The sequence below is a fragment of the Alternaria atra genome, assembly GCF_907166805.1.
Source record: "Alternaria atra isolate CS162 genome assembly, contig: 35, whole genome shotgun sequence".
In the NCBI taxonomy this organism is placed as follows: Eukaryota; Fungi; Ascomycota; class Dothideomycetes; order Pleosporales; family Pleosporaceae; genus Alternaria; species Alternaria atra.
In genome coordinates this window covers 849,450-870,856 of record NW_025091334.1, presented here as the reverse complement: position 1 = coordinate 870,856, position 21,407 = coordinate 849,450, and the positions used below count along the sequence as shown (strand labels likewise).

The 21,407-nt window shown below is 50.2% G+C and overlaps 9 protein-coding genes across 9 annotated transcripts; 5 read left to right on the top strand and 4 right to left on the bottom strand.

The window, feature by feature from the left end:
* Positions 1-2,799: 2,799 nt before the first annotated feature.
* On the top strand, positions 2,800-3,825 carry ALTATR162_LOCUS11202 (uncharacterized protein; the record flags this gene model as incomplete). The annotated part of the gene is made up of 1 exon (XM_043318844.1): positions 2,800-3,825. The coding sequence occupies one exon, from the start codon at positions 2,800-2,802 to the stop codon at positions 3,823-3,825; it is 1,026 nt and encodes a 341-aa protein (XP_043174779.1).
* A 1,963-nt stretch (positions 3,826-5,788) lies between these two features.
* Positions 5,789-6,647, top strand: ALTATR162_LOCUS11201 (uncharacterized protein; the record flags this gene model as incomplete). The annotated part of the gene is made up of 2 exons (XM_043318843.1): positions 5,789-5,952; positions 6,008-6,647. The coding sequence occupies 2 exons, from the start codon at positions 5,789-5,791 to the stop codon at positions 6,645-6,647; spliced, it is 804 nt and encodes a 267-aa protein (XP_043174778.1).
* Positions 6,648-8,189: 1,542 nt separating this feature from the next.
* Positions 8,190-8,635, bottom strand: ALTATR162_LOCUS11200 (uncharacterized protein; the record flags this gene model as incomplete). The annotated part of the gene is made up of 4 exons (XM_043318842.1): positions 8,190-8,339; positions 8,431-8,471; positions 8,536-8,561; positions 8,619-8,635. 4 exons carry the CDS (start codon positions 8,633-8,635, stop codon positions 8,190-8,192), a joined length of 234 nt encoding a protein of 77 aa, XP_043174777.1.
* An 838-nt stretch (positions 8,636-9,473) lies between these two features.
* Positions 9,474-10,650, top strand: ALTATR162_LOCUS11199 (uncharacterized protein; the record flags this gene model as incomplete). The annotated part of the gene is made up of 2 exons (XM_043318841.1): positions 9,474-9,509; positions 9,673-10,650. 2 exons carry the CDS (start codon positions 9,474-9,476, stop codon positions 10,648-10,650), a joined length of 1,014 nt encoding a protein of 337 aa, XP_043174776.1.
* Positions 10,651-10,922: 272 nt separating this feature from the next.
* ALTATR162_LOCUS11198 (uncharacterized protein) lies at positions 10,923-12,054 on the top strand (the record flags this gene model as incomplete). Its single annotated transcript, XM_043318840.1, has 3 exons — positions 10,923-11,031; positions 11,092-11,828; positions 11,902-12,054. 3 exons carry the CDS (start codon positions 10,923-10,925, stop codon positions 12,052-12,054), a joined length of 999 nt encoding a protein of 332 aa, XP_043174775.1.
* A 229-nt stretch (positions 12,055-12,283) lies between these two features.
* Positions 12,284-13,920, bottom strand: ALTATR162_LOCUS11197 (uncharacterized protein; the record flags this gene model as incomplete). The annotated part of the gene is made up of 3 exons (XM_043318839.1): positions 12,284-12,703; positions 12,753-13,585; positions 13,776-13,920. 3 exons carry the CDS (start codon positions 13,918-13,920, stop codon positions 12,284-12,286), a joined length of 1,398 nt encoding a protein of 465 aa, XP_043174774.1.
* Positions 13,921-13,988: 68 nt separating this feature from the next.
* Positions 13,989-14,578, top strand: ALTATR162_LOCUS11196 (uncharacterized protein; the record flags this gene model as incomplete). The annotated part of the gene is made up of 4 exons (XM_043318838.1): positions 13,989-14,048; positions 14,162-14,172; positions 14,225-14,433; positions 14,532-14,578. 4 exons carry the CDS (start codon positions 13,989-13,991, stop codon positions 14,576-14,578), a joined length of 327 nt encoding a protein of 108 aa, XP_043174773.1.
* Positions 14,579-14,849: 271 nt separating this feature from the next.
* ALTATR162_LOCUS11195 (uncharacterized protein) lies at positions 14,850-16,290 on the bottom strand (the record flags this gene model as incomplete). Its single annotated transcript, XM_043318837.1, has 2 exons — positions 14,850-15,983; positions 16,063-16,290. The coding sequence occupies 2 exons, from the start codon at positions 16,288-16,290 to the stop codon at positions 14,850-14,852; spliced, it is 1,362 nt and encodes a 453-aa protein (XP_043174772.1).
* Positions 16,291-16,994: 704 nt separating this feature from the next.
* On the bottom strand, positions 16,995-18,196 carry ALTATR162_LOCUS11194 (uncharacterized protein; the record flags this gene model as incomplete). Its single annotated transcript, XM_043318836.1, has 2 exons — positions 16,995-17,711; positions 17,933-18,196. The coding sequence occupies 2 exons, from the start codon at positions 18,194-18,196 to the stop codon at positions 16,995-16,997; spliced, it is 981 nt and encodes a 326-aa protein (XP_043174771.1).
* Positions 18,197-21,407: the final 3,211 nt, after the last annotated feature.

The window sequence follows — 21,407 nt, the reverse complement described above, 5'->3', positions numbered from 1 at the left end:
CGATCGGGTATCCTGTCAGCTTCGAGTAGGTTCTTGTGCTTTCTTGTAGTTATGGTAATGATGTTGGTGTTGACAATGATGCTATTCTGCTACTTTCGAGCTCACGCATACTAATATACATGTACATTTCTCCATCTAACGTTACGGTACAACACACGATCCTTCGGCAAGAAGTTGAACCGGTTACTAATCGCGGACGACGTGTGGACGCAGAACCTAGACTGATTCCAAAGTATGGGAGATGGGTTGCTAGGCGCTTCGGTCCACTAATAGACGGACGAAGTTTCGGCCCGACGTGCGCGAAACGAGTTCGACACGTGACGGCCTCGGGAGATTTTTGAGTCTCTTTTGCAAAGAATTGTCCGCGAACTCACGCGACCCTTTTCTTCGGCATGTTCGTTTCTCGCTCGACAGACAACAGCGCAGAGCTCTCGCGACATGATTTCGGTGCCTTTCGAATAGAGAACAGAGTTCGCACGATGTTGACAGGAGGACGAACCATGTCATGGCCCGCGCTGAGGAGATCCACCTAGTCTGCCACCGGGGCAATGTTTCTTCGGCAGATTACTCAACACAGGAAAGAAGAGATGGCGACTACAAACTCAAATATCATGATACAGGATAGATTGGAGCTTTGTTGCATAAAATTGTCCTCAATGCAGACTGACGTGATCTCGAACAAGGCAGCGCAGCGAGAACTTTGAAGCGCAAGCAAAGCTAGGCGCAGCGCAGCGCTGAATAAGGAGAGGCTAGTAATGTTGGAGCTGTCTACCTTCTTAGAGAGGTCATGCGCATCACCCATCTATCCGAGCAACGGCGTTGTATTACCACAATCACCTCTTATGAACCACACCTAAATGAATAGACATTGGCCTTGATTCATAAGGAGCTAGTGTGTGACTGAGATCGCAGAAATTGCAAATTCATTTGTGTCAATAATGGATCAGGCCACAGAGAAGAGAATGGAAGAGTTGTTGCCGTGCACGCTTCTATGCGATCCAGATTCTTCTACGTACCAACACCTCAGCTTGACGACCACGTCTATCGAGTAGCTCGGATTCCGACGTCACAAACCTCCCTTACTCCGCGCACCTACCCCCAGGACGACATGCATCACAACCTGCAACACCAAATTATTGCTGTCGCCATAGAACCCACAATGTGGCGCCACCCCTACAAGAGATTCACTGGTTTGCAACGCAGCCTGAAGGTGTCGCACGCACTTATTCTAACAAGAAATTGGTATGACTTTATCTAGCAGCAACGATTTGACGTTGCAGCTGACGCCATGCCGGCCAGAACCTTCAGCTCCTTCAGCCTCACGCCGCCTTACTCACTCGTGAGCCACCAATTAGTGTGAGATAAGCGGAGCATGCCCTATTAACAAAGTTCCCAGCCTGCATAAGATCTACATATGATGACTGGCTTTTTTCTCTTGCAAAGACGAGCTGCGGCAAGCTTGGCTCACGCAACCACTTGCACTTTCATTTAGACCTGAACATGATGATGGGTATCAACGCCGCAAGGCTCTTGTCGTTGGATTCCTCCCCCTCATCTGCCGCACACCTCGCGAGCATGTTTGTAACCCGCACTGGAGGCGACCATCGAGATACGGAACACAATGCGACGCCACCAGAGTCTTCGCAGTCTACGACGCCGACGTCTTCGTTCAACCGTCTACCCAGCGAGCTCATCTTGGATATCTGCAACCATATGTCCCCATCCGAACTCTGGTTCAACGCGCGCCCTATCTCCCGTCAATTCTACAGCTGCGCCAATGAAGTGTTGTTGCGAAAATGTTTCTATCAGGAGCAGGTTCGCTTTTCTTGGTGCTGCTTTTGGTGCAGCCTTGGACACTCCGCTTTGGATACTTCAGCGAGGACCATCACTTCACTGTTTGGCGACATAAGGAAGGTGCGCATACATTGTATCAGCGACCAAGCTTTGCTTGCCAAGCTAGCTTTCGGAGAACTGTGTAGCACGGTTGTGAGGACAGAGCAAAAGATCTACGTTTCTATGGGTAATGAAGGCGATGAGATTACGATGACTGCTTCAGAGTGGCAGAGTCGTATGCAATATCTACCCCAGGATCTACAGCAGCGCCGGTATGGATTCCTGGTATTCTACTTCTCTCGACTTGGAAGGAAGACAAAGACGTGGCGTATCACACCAAGCCTTTTGGCCATCGCGCATGTGCTAGGCTTCGTTGTGGTGGGTATGGTTGTCACAGTCGTCATTACTGTCGCCTTGGTTGTTTTCTGTATCTCCTGGGAAACGTTCAAAGTGGTCAAGAGCCTGTGGGGGTTACTGGGTAGACTGATAAAAGCGTGCCTACCGGATCGACTCACGCGAGATTGACCATCGAAACAACGACCGTTCGCGCGACCACATTTAGAGGCTTGAAAACTTCTTGGTTCGTTTACCCAACCAGTTCTCCTAAACGTCCAACTGGTGGGGTGTCAATGTAGTTGCGAAATGGTTTGGCTGACTAGATGACCAGGAACATGGTACTACCGCCCCCTCCCAAGCAATCAGCCAACGGCTATCTCCAACACCCGTCAGCGTTACTCCGGGACCCAGATAGGTAGAACGGGGCAAGAACATCACCGTCGGCCCCTCTTCAAGAGTGCATCAGAACATTGTTGCCATGAGAACGTTATACGGCAACCGTGGCGTTTATTTGGTCGCAAGAGCATGTCCGCAAATATTCTGAGGAGCAGTCAAGTTTTACAATTCTTACCGAGTGGTCTCCCTAGAACGACTTTGCGAGTAATTACTCCAGGCCTTCACATACCAGCTATGACTGTAAAGAAGCGCGAATCTTGCCTCCGCCGCTGGGCGAGGAAACTCGGCGGCTGTGTGCGAAATCACCGTCCACACCGCAAGTACAAATCCTCTAGCTACATAGATATCGAGAAGACACTCCCAACATCTGTACACCACAGCCATCGTCAGCACACGCCACGACACGGGCTTATCGGCCAAAGGGAGCAGCCTCTGAAGAAGGCAATCAACACTGGCTCTAGAACATGGGACTCACATCCTAAACGGGCTATGCCTTCACCAGGGAGGCTTCAAGTAAACAATCTGCAAGATCCTCCCGCCGACGAGACAATTCGACTAGTAAACGCGAGCGTGAACTCGCTCGTGGCAGGACGACAGGGTACGCACACACCGAGCTTTGCTGGGAGGACATCCAAGCAGGCTCTTCGCGAGCCACAAAAACACGAGACAGACGGATCAGTTCTGCTCCAAGGCCCTCCTGCCGTCCTGACATGGCGAGAGTCGTTCGAGGTGCAGCGAGCATTGAACAAAGAACTGCCCCAACCCCTCTCTAACAGATACGATTCGGCAGTCGACGTAACCATCCGACCCTTGCGAGTCCGTAAACTTCAGGCTCAGAAGCCGTACTGCCCTTCTAGGTTGGAGAGATCGACTGTGGTACCCATTCAGCCCGAACCGATGACTAGTGCCCGAATCCGCCATCCACCAGTATTCGATTTCAAGGTCGCCTTGCCTCCAAAGGAGAAGGAACCAGTTCGGGGCTGGGAGCATGACTGGGATAAACCTCTTCAGCACCGCGCTGGAGGCTCGAGGGCGACCTGGAAGACAGCCTCACAACGCCTTTTGCTGCGAAACAAGAATAGCGTACGACATCTGGACGCCGAGAGGGCAATAATGGAGCAGATGGCTGCTTCGATGGAATTGGAGAAGAGGCAACAGCCCCAGATGAGGAGCATTCAGAGCATTGAAGAGATGGCTGAAGAAGACAAGAGAGCGGACGAGGAATGGAATGGTAGGTGTAGAGCGGCCATACCAAACTAGTTTGACAGATATGAAGAATGATAATGCTAACGCTTTTTGTGTGTGTTCCAGGCATCGCAACCCAGCTTGCGTTTGATGCGCAGAGTACTGGTGTTCAGGAAGTCAAGTCCGTCTCATTCCGTCACCATCAACGCCCGATTGCAAATGCTCGGCGATAGACAATTCTGGGTTACACAAGACAGCCAGACAACTCACGGAAGCTACAAGCCCCCCCTACGAGATTGCCGACAGCGAACAACAGCCGAATCTAAGGTCAACAAGAGTACTGCATGCACCCGGGGTGTTGGTATGGGAAAGGGACGCATTAGACTGACCCTGACATGGCATTCTGAGGATTTCTATGGCGGTCAAGAAGGTAGCTAACTCTGCCAAGCAAATTGGGAGATCACTGAAGTGGTGTGGAGGCTCTTGGTATTGTGCGTTGTTGAATGGAGCGTGCGAGCGATTGCTACAATTTGTACGATCTTTATGCGCATGCACATCGTCCGTCCATACATAACAGCGTTGCTTTTTCAATGTCGTGGTTAGTATCCGCTCGTAAAATGACGGTGTGTTGGAGCTTGTATTCTTAGAGAAAATAAATCGGCGCTAGCTTTGCTATGACCGGATATTCCAAAAAGGAAATACGCATGCTGCTTCTCCCTGTTTGTCGGCTTCTTGAGGCCCTACCTTAGTCCGCGGAGCGCGACCGAAGAGAAGGGCTACGCGATCTACTCCCATGGTACGGTGAGGAGTAGTCGGGCACGTACCTGGGCATGGCACCTAAACAGGGTATCGTAAATGTTATGTTTTGGGGAGAGTTTGATCGCCCACAGAAAGAAGCAAAACCTGCATGACATTATCTGCACCTTATCGAGAGTATTGGCGTGTTGGCCAACTTCAAAGTCAAGGCTTCTCTCATGCGAAAGTTCGCATCCAATTTCAACATGTTCTGTCATTCAATCTTGAAGATGTTCAGCTCCAACAAGGCCGGCCCCGAGTTTTCGGATCATTTCTGCAACATGTGTCGACGCACCACGGAATCAACCCCGTCACGAAACTCCAATGTTTGCGGCTCAGGAACGACAATGTCACATAGAAGACCAATGTGCCACCTGCCTCATACGATGATAAACTCAAATCTTGGCTCTCGACACCATACCTTTCGACTGCAATTCAATCGGTTTTTGGTGGAGGACCCATCCATTGCCGTGTTTTCGGTTGAACAAGAAGCACGCATCTTAAGCGTATGGCGCGGCGATAACCGCCGAGGTTTTTGCGGACTTGGTACGGCATACGAATGGGCGCAACTCTTCACCACGTCGCGTTCTCGATGTAATGTGACAATGAGTGTTGGACAGCACTGGACACTGGTGGTATCGAACGAAGCAATCCGGTATTGGAGCGTTCAAGACGGGATTATACTAGTGGATTGGGGTCAGCTATACGAAAGTTACTTCAAGCAAGTTAAAAAGACAAAGAACCGGCAAAGATTTTCGGATCCAAGTTGTGGACATGATGAAGACACTCTGCCCAACCGGACCAGGGAGCGAGTACTTCGAATCGATCCCGAACCTTCAATAGCGCGATCAACAGCTTACGAGCTTAGCACAAGGTTCAGTCACGGGTTAAGGGTCGTGAGAGATGCGATCAGAAGTCGTGTTGGTGAAGGGAGATCAAGGATTTCGGGGGAAGAAGGATTCGCGCTCGCACGCGTTCCTATAATGTGGACAAACCCGAGCTATCAGAGGTTGTGATGATCGGTAATTTAAAGGGGTATAGGTCCAGCCATACAATAGATTCATGACTGAGGACGTCGTTGATGCTATCGCGATATTGATGACGTTTTGTGTGTACTCCGACGCGTGACGCGTGAACGCCCTCGAGTTTTAGCGACAAAAAAAGTACAAGCCCCGCTATAGCCCCGCCGAACATCTCATCAACACCCTCACTTTCTTAAATTATATATACCAAAGTCACCAATATGTCCAGCTGTGTCATTTGCGATAAGCCCCTAGAGGTAGAAATCGAGCGCGACGAGGACGAAGAATACGAGGGAGGAGCGTCGTCGTCTGGCAAAGGACCTGCAGCGGCACCAGAGACATATCCCGATGACGTACAGCTAACTTGTGGATGCCACTTCCACTGGTAGGCAACATCTCTTTCAACACGTCGCGCGCTATCACTGACACAACTTATGTAGGGATTGTCTCCTCTCTGCTTACGAAATAACTTCGTGTCCACATTGCGGCAAAGAGATCTCCACCACAGGCGACGGTATACAAAAGGTTCTCTGCACACTCAACAACGAAGGCGGAATCCAAGAGAATCTCGATATCCTGCCCCTCCTCACCGAAGAGTCGTACCTAAAAGCCTACCCCGAAGATAGGAAAGCGCGCGCATTCCTCGAGTTCTGTCGCGAAGGTGACTACAAAGCTGTGGTTGATCTACTGCTCGATGATTCCGAGGACGACGAGGATGAAGAGGGTGATGTGGAGATGAGCAGTACGGAACACCCAGAGAAGGAGGTCGGCATCGACAGGATGTTGAGATATCAGGATCCGATTGGGGATATGCAGTCGGGTCTACATGCAGCGGTACACGCGCAGAGTAGGGAAGTTGCTTGGTTGTTGCTGCTTCTCGCGAGTAACTACCCGTTGCTAGACTTCCCGACGCAAGTCTTCCAGGAGGCAGAGGCTATGGGTATCATGCGAGGGCTTACAGAAGACAAGATCGATATTAGGAGTTTGAGGGATGCGAATGGCAGGACTGCGGAAGACATCGCAAAGGAGATTGGTGGAGTGTGGGTAGGATGGACGGACAACAACCGATTGGCGATATGAGGCTCATGATATGGCGTGCTTCCTACAAGCAGCATGATTGTTTCGGTACTTATGCGAAGGATTGGATCTTTCAGAAGGAGAAATGCACAAAAGGTTCTTGAATAAGTCAAGAAGCGGTTGTGCCGGCATGCACTACTAGGTATCATCCGCACGACATACGGGTGCTCAAAAAGAGAGGGCGGGCACAAAAAGGAACGCATCTATCCAGTCATTCGGGCTCGCTCAATCTCATCTGCTAGTCGACCCACCATCTACTGGGATGTGTTCAAGGTGTCATGTTTGTGTACAAAGACAACACAAATTCATGCAGACATCTACAACACCTGCAAGTGGGATGTCGTCCTATACACGTTAGTAGTGATACACCCCACACCACTGGAAGAACCATTCTCTACGCTCGTTTAAAGCTATAACACTAGCAAAAAGAAGACAAACAGAATGCATCCACCATATGCCATATGTTCACAAAAAGAATTGTTCGAAGAATCCTGAGCAAGCTCAGGCACGTTGTCCCCTTCGTGGATCGAACACGATACCTCCAGATTTAATGACCGAAGACTTCAGTCTGGCGCTCTCCCAATTGAGCTAAGGAGACGGTTGTAATAGGGATTTGATGAAAAGTTTTGGACATACAACAAATATATCATTATTATTTATTGCAGATAGAACGCCCGAATGGCCGACAGAAGTGGGAAGGTGAAATCAAAGTCGTTATGGCGTCGTGAAAATCTTGCCCAAGAGTGAAGTGTGTTGGTGGGGTGAAAGCGGGGTTTGTATCGTGGGCTAGACTCTGCAAGACCTGGACATAATACACCAGAGTAGGTATCGAAAATGTGGGGACATCAAGTTCCCTGTTTGCCACATGTTACGACCATCCTTCGATTTTTTGGGTAATGGTGTAGTGAACGCGCGCTGCACATGAAAGTCGCAAGGTCTACATCCACGATACGGAACTATGCCAACAAGTGTACTATAATGTCAAGTAAAACTTGGAAAACATGTGCTTTCTGAAGCAAAGACACGACGAATGTCGTACTGACCCAGTCTCGCGCTGAGATGCTGGATGACTATTGTACTGGAGGTCATACGTATATGCTATTGTTACATCTGCCCTATCGCTTCTAAACGACTCAGTCAGCCTGTGCTCTCTTGGTTACAGATCTGTTATTCGTTTAACGAGTTACTTGTATTAATTCTCGTATAGACAGATCTAATGATCTGCGTGTACTCTAGATTACGGGAATATCAGCGCACTCAGTATTAGATCGCACTTTTGTCAGTCTATAGACCCAGGATATCACGCCTCATCAGTGGACACGAACAGGGCAAGTATATGAATAACCTAGAGTCGAATTCTTGATATATCACCCCCTACGCCTGTGTACCATGTATCATCAAGTCGCCTTAGATGGCCATCCCCGTCATCAACTCCTCACTCCTCGCTTGTGGTATCTCATGCTCGTGTAAATAGCAAACTTCGTCGTATCGTCGCCTGTCCTCGTTCGCTCGTTGATCCGCTCGCTCGCTCGAAGGCCCGATAGTTTATTTCACAACACCCTCGTCTTCGTTGAAGCAGACACCAAAGTCCTTGCTGTGCTTGTTGGTTGCGTGGTCGGTAAGCATCTTACGGCTCGTGGTGCCTTGGAAAGTCTGGAAGCAGGTCTTGCACTTGATCGTCTGGGCGGCGGCGTTCTAGCATTACGTTAGCAGCCGTACTTGTAACTGTTGGTTGGACACGAAGTCGCAAAGTTGCAAAATCGCACGAGGAAGTGGGGTTACATACGGCTTTCAGTTGGCTCTTTGCTTCCTTGGGGCCTGCATCGCCTGCAGTATTGGAGTACGAAGTTAGTGTCCGTCTTACATGCAGTTGGTATGCTGCAATACTAACCCTTCCTGTCGCGTTTCTGCTGTGCTCTTTAAAAAATGTTAGCGAAGGCTCGGGCGCGTGAAGGTACGTGTGGAATGGCTTACTTGGCTCCGTTACCCATTTTGTGGTTTGCTGGTAATCAGTTGCTTGAGTGTGAGTGGAGATATGTATATCGAGAGCGATCAAAGTTTGTGGTTTGTTTGTGTGAAGGCTGACGGTTCTGAGAGATTATTTGCGACGGCGGGGAGGGTCCAGGCCGTTGGATGGAAAGGCGGTGTTGGCATCTCCGGCGTTAAGCGGTAACAGGTTAGCTTTCCGCGCTATCATGTGAATGAATCTTTCACGCCACCACAATCTTATCAGTCTAGAGACACTACCGCAAACTCACTAGACCTAACAATATCCCCAGGGTATTTTGCGGTCGTTCACGTCAATGAGTTTAGAGTGTTTGTGCTGATGTACAGCTGGCAGTAGCGAATTGCGAAGCTGCACTTTGTGACGCGTGGGAACTCGTCACACGCTTCGTGTTTCGGCAACGGACGCGAGCCATGAGATGGCGTGCCTTGCAATACTGCTACCCGAAAATGATGACTATCTGGATAGTCACCATGAATGTTGGGTGTTGCGACCAGGTAGCGCGTCCTGTATCACCCGGGCAGTACATATACCTGAAAGACCCAGCACAGGTAGTATATCTTGTCAAATCTATATACTGGTTATCTTCAGTTCGTTGTCTTTCCGTCGAAAGGTCTCACGTATCCCGTCCTTCCCTTGAATATCGCACGAACTTTCGTTCGCGATCCAGCCAGGTGCTCGGTGTCTCCCTTAGTCTTCTACTATTCTCCTACTTTCCTGACTATAACCTCTTTTCCATACGTCTCCTCAACATCTACGCAGTCATTCTTTCCCCAAAATCATGGCTCATAGTCATAACCACCACGAGCCAAGCCACAATCACCATGCGCATGGGCACAAGCATGTCCGCTTCCAAGTCAGTCGAAAAACGCGTCTCAGAGCTGTAATAGCCATCTCCTTTTGCTTTTTCGCGGCCGAAATATCCGTGGGCTTCTATACCAAATCATTGGCTCTCGTTGCTGATGCATTCCACTATGTGCGTCTTGCGTCTTCCTCGCGACCAACCGCTAACACCCATTATAGCTGAATGACCTCATCGGCTTCATCGTGGCCTTGGTAGCCGTTCAGATAACGGACCGCAAGACCTCACCCCCGGATCTCTCTTTCGGCTGGGCGCGGGCCTCGCTTCTTGGTGCCTTTTTCAACGGCTCTTTTTTGTTTGCCCTAGGCATCAGCATCGCCCTGCAATCTATCGAACGCTTCATCTCCATCGAGCACGTCCAGAATCCCAAGCTAGTCTTGATTGTGGGATGTGTTGGACTTTTTCTCAATATCATCAGCGCTTTATTCCTACATGAGCATGATCACGACCATGGCTCTGGGGGCAACGGCGACGAAGAGAGCATGTCAACTACACCCACACATGAGAACCACCTGCATATAATTGCAAAGCCAAAGAAGCACGGCATGGACTTGGGTATCCTTGGCGTTCTCATTCATGTCATTGGCGACGCGATCAACAACATTGGTGTCATCATCTCGGCTTTGATTATCTGGTTCGTCAAATCACCCAACCGTTACTACGCCGACCCGGCAGTTAGTATGTGGATCGCCATCATGATTCTGCTCACTGCTATTCCCCTCACTAAGCGCAGCGGCAAGATCTTGCTTCAGTCTGCTCCGTTGGGCGTCAGAATTGAGGACGTCAAGCACGACCTTGAAGCTATACCCGGTGTGCTGAGTGTGCACGAACTCCACGTCTGGCGTCTAGACCAGAAGAAGGCCGTCGCATCTGCACATATCGTGGTCAGTGACCCAGATGTGGCGAGTTTCATGAAGAAGGCCAAGGTCTTTTCTGAATGTCTACATGCATATGGCATTCACTCAGCAACACTCCAGCCTGAGCTTGCCATTCCTTCTGGAGGGCTCATTGGTGTCAAGGATACGGACAGGGAGGTAGCTTCAGGCATCACTAGTGCTACGAACACAGCACGAACGAGTATCGAGAAGTGTGGCGTGCCCTGTGGTGTACTTTGCGAAGAGTTGAAATGCTGTAACTGAACTCCGAAGTCGACGCAACATCGGAAGTGGTTCCGCGGTCCCTGCATAAGCTTACGGAGAGGGGCGTCAAATTACCCCACATGAGCGTTGCGATGCGTAACCTAGCTTAGTTCCAGCTTCATAGCATATAATAACGAGCATAACGATACACGATTAAACGGCTGCAAATCGTCTGATTTGACTCCCCTCTTCTTTAGCTTTCCTCGTCTCTGTGTGCTACGACTCGTCCTTCCAGTATACGAAACTCCATCCGTCGATTCCGTCACTACAATATGTCAGCCAAAGAGATTCACAAGTACGGAACCGACGATGGCTGGCACGGTGTCATCAAGGAGGGTGGAGAATTTCCGCCAGAAAAAGACAGATACCATCTCTACATTGGTAAGGCAAAATGACATTACATATTGCATCAGTGAGACAATCATGCTGAGGTATTCTCAGGTCTCTTTTGCCCCTTCGCTCATCGTCCAAACCTGGTCCGACACCTTAAGCACCTTCAACCTTACCTCCCTGTGTCTATCGTGCGCCCTTACCCCAAAGGTGAACCAGGCTGGCGTTTCGATGCCACCTACCCCAACGCAACACCCGACCACCTTTTCAACAGCCAATTCATGCATCAACTCTACTTCCGAGATGATCCAGCCTACAAAGGAAAGTACAGTGTTCCCCTTCTCTGGGACAAAAAGACCAACCGTATCGTAAACAACGAAAGCGCCGAGATGTTGAAATGGCTACCCAGTGCTTTCGAATCTGTGCTGGAAAGCAACGACAAGGCGAAAGAACTCGATCTCTACCCTGAAGAATTGCGCCAAAGGATCGATGAGATAAGCCCCTGGCTCCAATCATTAATCTGCGCCGGCGTCTACAAAGCTGGTTTCGCGCCGACCCAAGAGGGTTACGAGAAGGGTGTCATTCCTCTCTTCGCAGCTCTGAATCAGCTAGAAGAATTGATACACGGTAACGGCGGCCCGTATATCCTTGGTACCAAACTCACCCAACTCGATCTTCTGGCTTATCCGACCATAGTCCGCTTCGACACTGTTTACGCGCAGCATTTCAAAACGAACTTGGGGTCGATACGACATGACTACCCTGTGCTCAACAACTGGCTGAAGAACCTCTATCACAATGTGGAAGGATTCAAAGAGAGTACGGATTTCAAGCATATCAAGGAGAACGTAAGTCAAGTCCCAACTTTAGTGCTGGATGCTGTTGCGAGGCTTGTTGCTGACTGCACCCTCTGTTCTGTAGTATACCAAGAGCCATGCCGATATTAACCCGTTGAGCATCACTCCATTGGGACCGTATCCAGACGTAGAAGAGGGGTATGAGAAGGATTGGAGTAAGTTGAAGCCTGGGAAGGTGGCACATCCGAAAGTGTTGGAGGCGCAGAGCAAGTTGTGAAAGGAAGGGTGAGGGGAAGAACATCAGATGATGGTCGCAAGGTTACCAAAGTTGACAACAATGCATGAGAAGTACACGTATATGGTAGTATATGATGTTGCATTCGCATATAGATTTTAGGGTCATTCCAATGCCCATTGTCCTTAATGTACATACCACGCATCGCCGAAGGGGTATTTTGTTTACCCTCACATGGCTAACCAGACTTCTCATTTCACAATTCACCATTCTACTGCGTCTTCTTTGCGCTCTTCTCGCTGGGCGCACTATACAGCCAAACGGCTACAAATGCCAACCAACCCAGCACGGTAACCCAGATACCACCAATCCAGACCCACGCACCGCTGATCTCGAAACTCCTTGGGTACTCGTCGTGCGCAAAGTGCCTGACGGTGACCTGCCTCTTCTCGTCGATGTTGGTGACGAAAGGGCGGCGGTAGTTGACGCGGAAGTTGAAGATTCCATGTTGGTCGGGTGTCCTGAACGCGACGCCGAAGATGGTTGCGTTTGCGGTTTGTGCGATTGGAGAGAGATTCAAGCGCTGGAAGGGGGAGAGCATGCTGAACTCAAGCTGAATGTTGTCCTTGGCCGAGGGGACGAAAGGAGCGAGGTGGTCGTTCGTGTATTCAGAGATCTCGACTTGGAAGTGCTATGCCAGTTAGTAAATACTATTATGACAATGGTTGACACAAACTTACGACGTCGGTCTTGATGCGGTAGATGGTGGGGTTGTTTTCAGGGATTGCGACACTGGTGTTCAACTTCTTGCTCGCACCCTCGTCCTGATAGTGGATAAGCTTGCCAACCTTCAGCACACCAGTCTCCTTGAAAGTCCAAGAAGAAAGCTTCTGCGCAAAGTCGCGGTTGCCAGTCGTGATGGCCTTGTCGCCCAGCTTGGCCTTCTCAGCGAACCACTTGTTCTGAAGCATCTCGGCTGAACCGACAACAGCCAGGCGCGCTGCGTTGTTCGCCTGCATCGCAGAGACGAGGTTCAGCTGTCCACCAACCGCAAACGGATCTTCAACACCGTCGGCCTCATCCTTAGGGTTGTAACTGTAGGCGGTAGCCGGAGCGCGGAGGACAGGGGACGTGAGTGGTGACTCGTTTCCAAGAGCCTGACCGACAGCGCGTGGCACAGCGATGTAGCCCTCGCCAGCGAAGTAGTTCTTTACATCTGGCCTGAGCGCATTCGGAAACGGAAGGAGCAGTACATCGTGCTGTTCTTGTGCGGACGACGAATCGTAGTTGAAGTGGTCGACGACCAATGCGCCCTTGTCGGCTGGGATGCTAATGTCAAGTTCGGAGAGCATAGCCTGAACGGCCGTGGGTGTAGCGTGTTCGCTTGAAAGGGTAATGAGGATATTTCCATCCTTCTTCATGAATTCGAGGAAGTTGCTCGCGGTGAGGGCAGGGCCGAGGCCTTTCGACTTGCCAGGGAGGAGGAGAACATGGTCGTATGCTCGTTCGCCGTGCTTCAGTAATGAGAGTTTGCTCTCTTTAGGTGATTCGACAGATGTGGTGAATCCACGGGCTGTACGTACTTGTCAGCACTGGTCCTCACTACAATAGAGTTCAATTAAGCGTCATCCGCTGCCGCAAGGCCAAGTTGCAAGGTCAATGGCCTCGGATCTGCTCCAATGCCCCGTCTTTGCATGCCATCTTGCCCAAACCGAAGAGATGGTAATGTTCTGAGACCGAATTGAGATAATAGTTCAACTTACACGTCAAGTCGTCAAGGAACACACTATACTTCTCCCTCTCCGTCTGCTCTTCCAAGACAACAAGCAAGCGGTTGCCTGTGAAACTCTTGGCCTGCACTACCACCGACCAAACGAAGGCGACAGTAATAGAAAGTAACCACCTCATTTTGTGGTTATTCGAAGTTGCACTTGTCGAGTTGCGCCGCGTGGATAGCTGTAACGGGAGCGATACGTATGCATTTGCCAAGACCATCGGTCCCGGAAAATCGCTGCACGCCGATTGGAGTGGACGTGGTGAGCTACGAGCAGCGACCTCACGACATCGATTCACGGCTTCAACTTGCGATTGCGACACCAGACCGAGGCATTGAGCCTTTTGATTACCGGATTTAATACCACACCGAAAGGAACAGTCTACGTACGCGCACACCTGCCCCGCGAACCGAAACCACGCGCTCACATACCAGCAGCAACACAGCGATCATGTCCGGCGTTGGCCCCTCCCCGCGCTTCTTCCAGCAGCCGCTGCGATACATGAAGTGGGCTTCTATCAACAAGCCGGCATACTTTTACTCCATCATGGTTGGCTGCGCAGGACCCATACTGGTCGTTACCGTTCCCCCGATCCGGAGATATATGGGCGAAGAGCAGATCCCCAAGATCCCTATGACATACCCAGGTAGGTGACGGGAGTGACAACAGTTAATTGCGGGGGAAGATGTGGATTGGAGAATAGGGAAAGGCCGAGTGAGAGTACGGTTTGCTGACTTGGAACAGTACCAAAGGGACCACGACCAAGGCCGACGGGTTTCGATGACGAGTAAGGAATGGTAGCGGAGGTGGCGGAGAGAAGATGCATGAAACTATACCTCGGTCATCAAAGGCCAGATTCAGACGTGAGGCATGGAATAGAACCAGGGCAGCATACTGTACAAAGCACAATTTCATTTTCTCTACAGTCCGTTTGGCGCCGACAAAGGAAACCAGTCCGTACTTTCGTCTAACCTCACAACGCCCAGGAGTTTCTCACACCTTTTTTTCCAAGCCCACTACCTACCCAATATCATCTCGTGCCAGATACACTCTAGGCATAACCTACCCCATTCTAGCACGCTTGTCCCTGACATCCTCAACATCCTCGTCGGTTTCGAATTCTCCCTCATTCCCATTGATCTCCTCGCCCTCTACACTCAAACTCCTCTCCTGATGCATCCTCGCGAAATCCAGGTTCCTGCGCGCAATATCGTTGCCACCAGGCTTGTATGCCCGCTTAGCCGGCAGCACCCTAGGCCCTTCAGTCTCGTTCTCCCACGGATAGTCCTCCTTCTTGAACTCCGTACAAGTCAAGTACTCAACGGGAAAGCGGTGAACATCTAACTGGCAGTATGACTTGAGGATCTTGTGCTGGTCGACAACGCCCTTCATGCACTCCTTGATCTCGAGCAGATGGTTTTCGAGAACATTCATCGCCTTCTTCGTCATCGGGAACTTGGTGTGGAACTGGTTGATGACAGACTTGTCCATGTACGACTCTCCTGCTGTACCAATCTGCTTGTAAAGTTCGTACCCACAGTCAGCGCTGTGTCGACCTCTCTCCATGATCAGACGCTGTCCGATCCAATGGCGGAAAAAGGTCAGTGCCATCCAGACTAAAATGTCTTTGGCAAAGGCTTCTCGCTTGATGGGAAGGTCCTCGACAGGGAGGCGCATGGAACCAGGGTAGAGGGACATGATGGCTAGCTCGACAGACTTGCACTGGCTGAGCATCGCTCGATGATACTTCTCAATCAAGCCGCGTAGACCGGGGACTTCACGTAAGCAATCAAGTGTGCTGCGGGCGGATTTGAGAGACTTCCAGTTGCCAACTAAGTGGATCATGCATTCACGGAATATAAGCTCGCTGCGGATGCGGTAGGACATCTCAATCCACGCGTGCGGCTTCTTCTGGATGGCGCGGAAAAGGTCTTGGCCGTGTTTGATGAGGGCGATCTCGATAGGCTTGGATATGAGTCCGGTGCAGCCTAGGTAGTCGGCAATTCGGAGAAGTTGGTAGCAATCTTGAAGCGCGGCGGACATGTCAGAGTCGTCTATGGAGAGCTCCTTATTGTAGAAGGCGTAGAAGATACCCTCGTAGTGGTCGAAGATCTTAGTAGCTTGAGGGAGGCGCCCATTTTCGTTGACGATGAGGCCATTTCGACCATCAATTCGCTCGGCGGTTGGTCCTAGTTCCTGTAGACATGGTTGTCAGTGATCGTTATTGGTATCGTGATGTTATCTTTAACGGGCGACAGTATTTGTGTTCACATACCACAAGTGCAAGACGACCGGCGGGGTGTTGCTCAGAAGGAAGATCGTCTAGTTCGATCATCCAACGGATCTTGATACCGGCGTTTCTGGCGCGGCTGTTCAACTTCACTGCGTTGGGCTCGGTCAACATGTCGGCGAAGAGGGTAGAGTTGCGCGCCAAAGTTCCAGAATGGAACTTGTAACGGCGCTTGTGGCCGAGGATAACTTCAACGTCTTCTGCTTGATTCATCTTGATGTAGTAGGGTGTTGTTGGCTACCGAAGGCTTCAATTGCTTGGGAAGGTGGAGTGACGGAAGGTTGGAGGCGACAGGTGGGGAGATTATATAGGGAGGGCAAGTATTGATGGGCTAGCCGTTGACCACGTACGCATAAAGGTAAATTTGACAAGGTAAAGCGACCTGGTGCGATATCACAAGGTGGACCAGAGCCTACGACAACCGCAAAAGTGAGAGAGACTCAAGTACTTGGGGTCCGACAGGCACCCCCAGGAACGTCAAACGAACCGCAAACGGATCGCTGAGTTCCTCCAGACCAGTTTTCTGTGTTTCGACAGTGACTTGCTGCAGATGAGGTAGGTTGTAAGATGTTTTGCACTTTTGGAATATCGTTGAGTTCTCTGACGCAGACACATCTTCCCAGATTAGACGAAGAACCACTCATGACGCATAGGTTGTCATTAGTTTGGACGGGTTCTCCCCAATTTCACTTCTATTAAAGGGGCAGCTATATAGATTACATAATGTTCGCGTGATATGTGAATATGAAAAATGGAACTGACCACGAGCGCAAATTTCTACGCAAATACATAGTACAGGAAGAAGAAAGAAAAGGGTGTAAGCAGGAGCCCGACATCTTACGGATGAATCGAGTTTAGAGAACCAGAAGTTACCTCCGCAAACATGGTGCATCAAATCGCGTCCTTCCCCTGCGACCTTACAACCGCTCCTCATATTTCGGTACTCCAGACTGAACCCCAACAAACTGAACCCCAGCAAATTCAGTAGTACTTCCATCTGCAAGACTCTGCAACTGCATTTCTCGCATATCGGTTGCATCCTTGAAGCAGTATGCCGGATGGCACATGTTCAAGAGCAAGACTGCCGCAATAATGACTGCGCCCTCCAGTCCGATGAAGTACTTCTGCGTATTGGCAAGACGGCCGTCCCAACCCTCACTCAGTTCAGCAACACGAAACACGCACCTCGTAAAGATGCAGAGTGTAGACAGAGATAGTGCGATGAGAAAAGCTTTGAACGGCCACGACCGACGGAGAATAACCGGCTGTTGGTCCGGAGAAATTTGGCCTCGAGAGGTCCGACCGCGGTATGTACGCCAGGCGAAGTCGGCAGCGAGTAGGATGAAGACGAGGAGTGTGAAGACTTGGAAAGCCAGTCCGGCGATCATGATGTTGTTGCCTTTCTTCGGGTCTTCACCGTTGTGTGTCGAGACACTGGCCATACCCCCACCAGCAGCCTGGAGCACGAGAGAGATAAAATCACAAGGAATGAAGATTTTAGGGTAGGAGAGTGGCTTGATGCGCGAGTGTTCGGGGCCGACGGTGATAACGATGCGCGAGAGGCAGAGATAGATGCCTGCTGCGAGAAAGGCGGGTGCGATGGTCAAGCAGATGATCTGAATGAGGAAGGGGTTCTGTATCATGTCAGTTTATGTACCTGATTTTAAAGGCGCTCGTGTCTACAAGGTGTACTTTAGTTCTGTAAAGTGCTCTAGAGGTATTCGATGTATTTTACATTTGCACATTACAATGTAAGACACAGCGTATACCTTCATGGTAGACTTTGCATGTAAAGTACGACTTGAAAAAAAACGAGCTTCTTTGTAACTTGGTGATCACGCAGTCTTAGACATACCTCAGAGAACATGTCCTTATGTGCCAGTATGCGCCCAACGTAACCGATGACTTCGAGTGCGCAACCCGAGACCATCGCGATGGTGAAACCAAGCCATTTTTTGCCCGCAATACCTTGAACAAGATATGCGATAGTAGATATGCCGAAGAGCGCAGCGAAGGTGATATTCGTGCTAAAAGAAGGTCGATATCCCCAGTACGCATACTCAATAGGGCATGTCTCTGTTACATAATAGCAAGGACGGCCATCGAGACCGATTATCATCTTCGTGGATGCCGAGAGTGTCGTCTATTCGTATGATGTTTGGTGAAGTATTAGTATTAGTGAGGTATGGGTGAGAGGACAAGATAGAGTGTTTGTGGGCGTATCGATATTAGGACCAGTTGCTCGAGGAGCCCTAAGGTGAGAAAGACGCGGTATCGAATCAGGGAGTAAACTTTTAAAACCCAGACAAGCGAACGACAAGATTGTGGAGAGAGTGAGCCTGGGCGGGGTCCCCGAAAATATAGGTTAGAAACGTAGGGACCATGAATCTGTCGCAATGAATGAGCAAACGTACTGTTGAGCTAAAGCGGAACTAACGAGTGAGAAAGAACGAAATGCCATATCAGCAGTGTGCAAGGCTGGGGATGCAAAGTGATAAATAGCCGCGTAAGACAAGAGGTTGGACCCATGTATGTATCAAGTGCGACCATGGTACTGAGACTCCCCTCGTTAGCGCAACCTAATGGTACAATCACCGATTGCACCATTTTGTCCGCTGACCAGCGGTCGGCTTTAAATACCGACACCATTGTGGCTATAGGTCCCGTTGCACTTGGAGACATGTAATGTACGATTGGAGCCCACAAGGAGAACAGACCTCGGTCTATTGGCTCACCGGCAGCTCTCAGAGAAGCTCGGTTCTTTTGAAGCATCAAGCTCTAGTAACTAGCGTCAAGTCAGTCACTTAAAAGCAAAACACTGTACCGGACTCCATGTACATATGCACGGACTGCATCTTTGTACATTGCCTCTTTTGGTCTTAGCAGACAACCGTAGTGGTCGTAACAATGATGCGGTCAGCTCCCACGCGAGGGAGAGCTTATTGGACTTCTCTTGATAGGCTCTTTTCATGGACGATACCACCATGCGCTGCTAGTGAGCTTCTTTGGAGATTATACATTTGTCTTTGGCATCAATGGGCACTACTTAGGGCATCAACGGCTAGGGCTGAAGAACCTACTTAAGGCACAACGGAGGGGCGATGAGAAGGTAGTTCCATCAAACAGTATAAAGGCACTCACGACAACTGCATTATGACAGTTTTGTTTGCTGATCTCGACGCGCGTGAATGACCCGGCATTGCCCAAAGAAATACAACGTCGTACTTAACTCCATCAAGACCTAACCGATTTGCCAACTATCGTGAGTTTGTACGATGACTGTCGTCTAAAAAAAGGTGGTGGTGGTGGTGGTGCCTCAAGCCGAGTGTTCTCAACCATCGTTCAACTAAATGCGATACCGACACATTTGATGATGGCTAGGAGGATGACGCAACCGATAGCCTTGTTGCGCGAGGCTTTGGCTCCACCTCTTACCGCGAGAAAGCCTCCAGTGCAGAACCCTCCGATTATGGTATTCCATGGATGTTCCTTCTTCCTATTCAGGTATCAGCATGTGTTTAATCCTTCGTCGTGGTTTAGGTTGTTCGGTGGCTCAAAAAGAGGAACCGCCGTGCCTGATGCCCATACTCCGAAATTACCGCCAAGGATAGGCGTTTGTGCTTTTTGAGCGCGACGATAGCACTAAAGCGTCTCTCGCCATATGGCGAGCTGCTGTTCGAGTTGTCAACAGATTCAATAGGCTATATGAGCTGTTGCGAGGCACCGGAACCCCTTAACGCCATGCCCAACTGCCCCCTCCGATGGCCTAGGAGTAGTTAGCTCTAAAACCATGCATGACGTAGCCAGCTGCCAACAATCGATAGAACTTACCCCCATGCAGAACGCTCCGTCGAAGTCACGAAGCGCGACCCAAGGGCAGGGGTCTCGACTATGGTCCATGGTTATTGTGGAGTGTCATAGAGCTTGAAGAACTTGGATGGACGTTTGGGTACTTTGACATGTGCTTGCGGGGTCAGCCGTCTATCACGGATGCAGGTACGACGGGATCTATGGATGCCGGAACAGCAGATCCGAATACCTAGCTCGCGACTGGTAGCGGTATCGATATGTTCCTGGTCACTTGAAGGATTTCGTACTCCCTGAGGTTACTCGATGCAGATCCCATCTACCAAGGCCTACAGACGAGGACTGGTATATGCTCAACCTACAAATGTCGCTTGTACTTTAGTTATGCACCTGGAGACTTGGCCAATTGGATTCGGACAGTCTGGTATTTGATACTGTCCAGACGACTGGAAATTGGTCTAGTTTCAGACATGAAATGTGTTCCTATACTAAGCTGCAGCTCCCACTGCGACCCTGTTCGACGAAGTGATTCGGCGATTATAGCTCTGCAGCCTTGAAAGCGCGACTAGATCTCGGACACGTGCAAGAGATGGAAGATGTTGCACAAAGCTCTGTGCGTATGGCCTTTGCTCATCACTGTGCAGCATGGGCGGTGTCAGTGCGGATGGCCGAGGCTCCGATACCGTGGAGGTGTTCCGAATGTCGGGCAGCACCAAGAAGCTTTAAGAGGTATGATGTGAGGGCATTTAGATAGCTTTCGAGAAGCATGGAAGGTAAAGAATCCCGAGGAAAAAGGAGAGAAAGGCAGCCATGATTATCATTTGCTGATCAGGTCCAGGGACAACTACCAATCCCCTGCGGACCCTAGCGCCACCAGCACGGTCACGGCAAGACGATATGCATGCAAGCCAACGTCGACATGCTCCGACAAGTGTGCATACACGCATACATGTGCTCTGTTGTTTCTTGTTGTTGTCAAATACACCGCATCTCCTCTGCGACTTGGTTTCCTGATCGCTGTATACACTAGTAAAGACCCTGCTTTGGCGAGCTCAAGGCCACATCAGTGAGCCCAAGTGCCTGAGTATTGTCTTGGCGGCGGGCGAACCCCAATCCCACGTCTTCGGCATTAACGCATCATCAACGCTGTCACTCGTTCCGACCACGCTCGAGATCCAGTCTTGACCCTCTGGCTTTTTGGCTGTTGGATATATTGGAGCTGCTGTCAGTTGTATCCTGTCAGTATTGATACCGAGGAGCAAATAGAGGGGCTCTCCGCTAACTGGCCACCAGTACTGTCCTTCACACAAACCTCTCGAAAAAGGTGCGTAGAGCTCCCGATACCGCCACACTCCGTTCCGACGTTGTTTGGCAGAGACTCTACATTCTCAGAGCAGCTGCGCGCTAGCACTACACACTGTTCGTGGTCGAGTGCTAATGCGGGCATGACAGCACGATAGCGGACCGGCTTGGACATAGTAGAATTGTTCTGAGAGTCACACCCACCCCACTGGTTTGGTGAT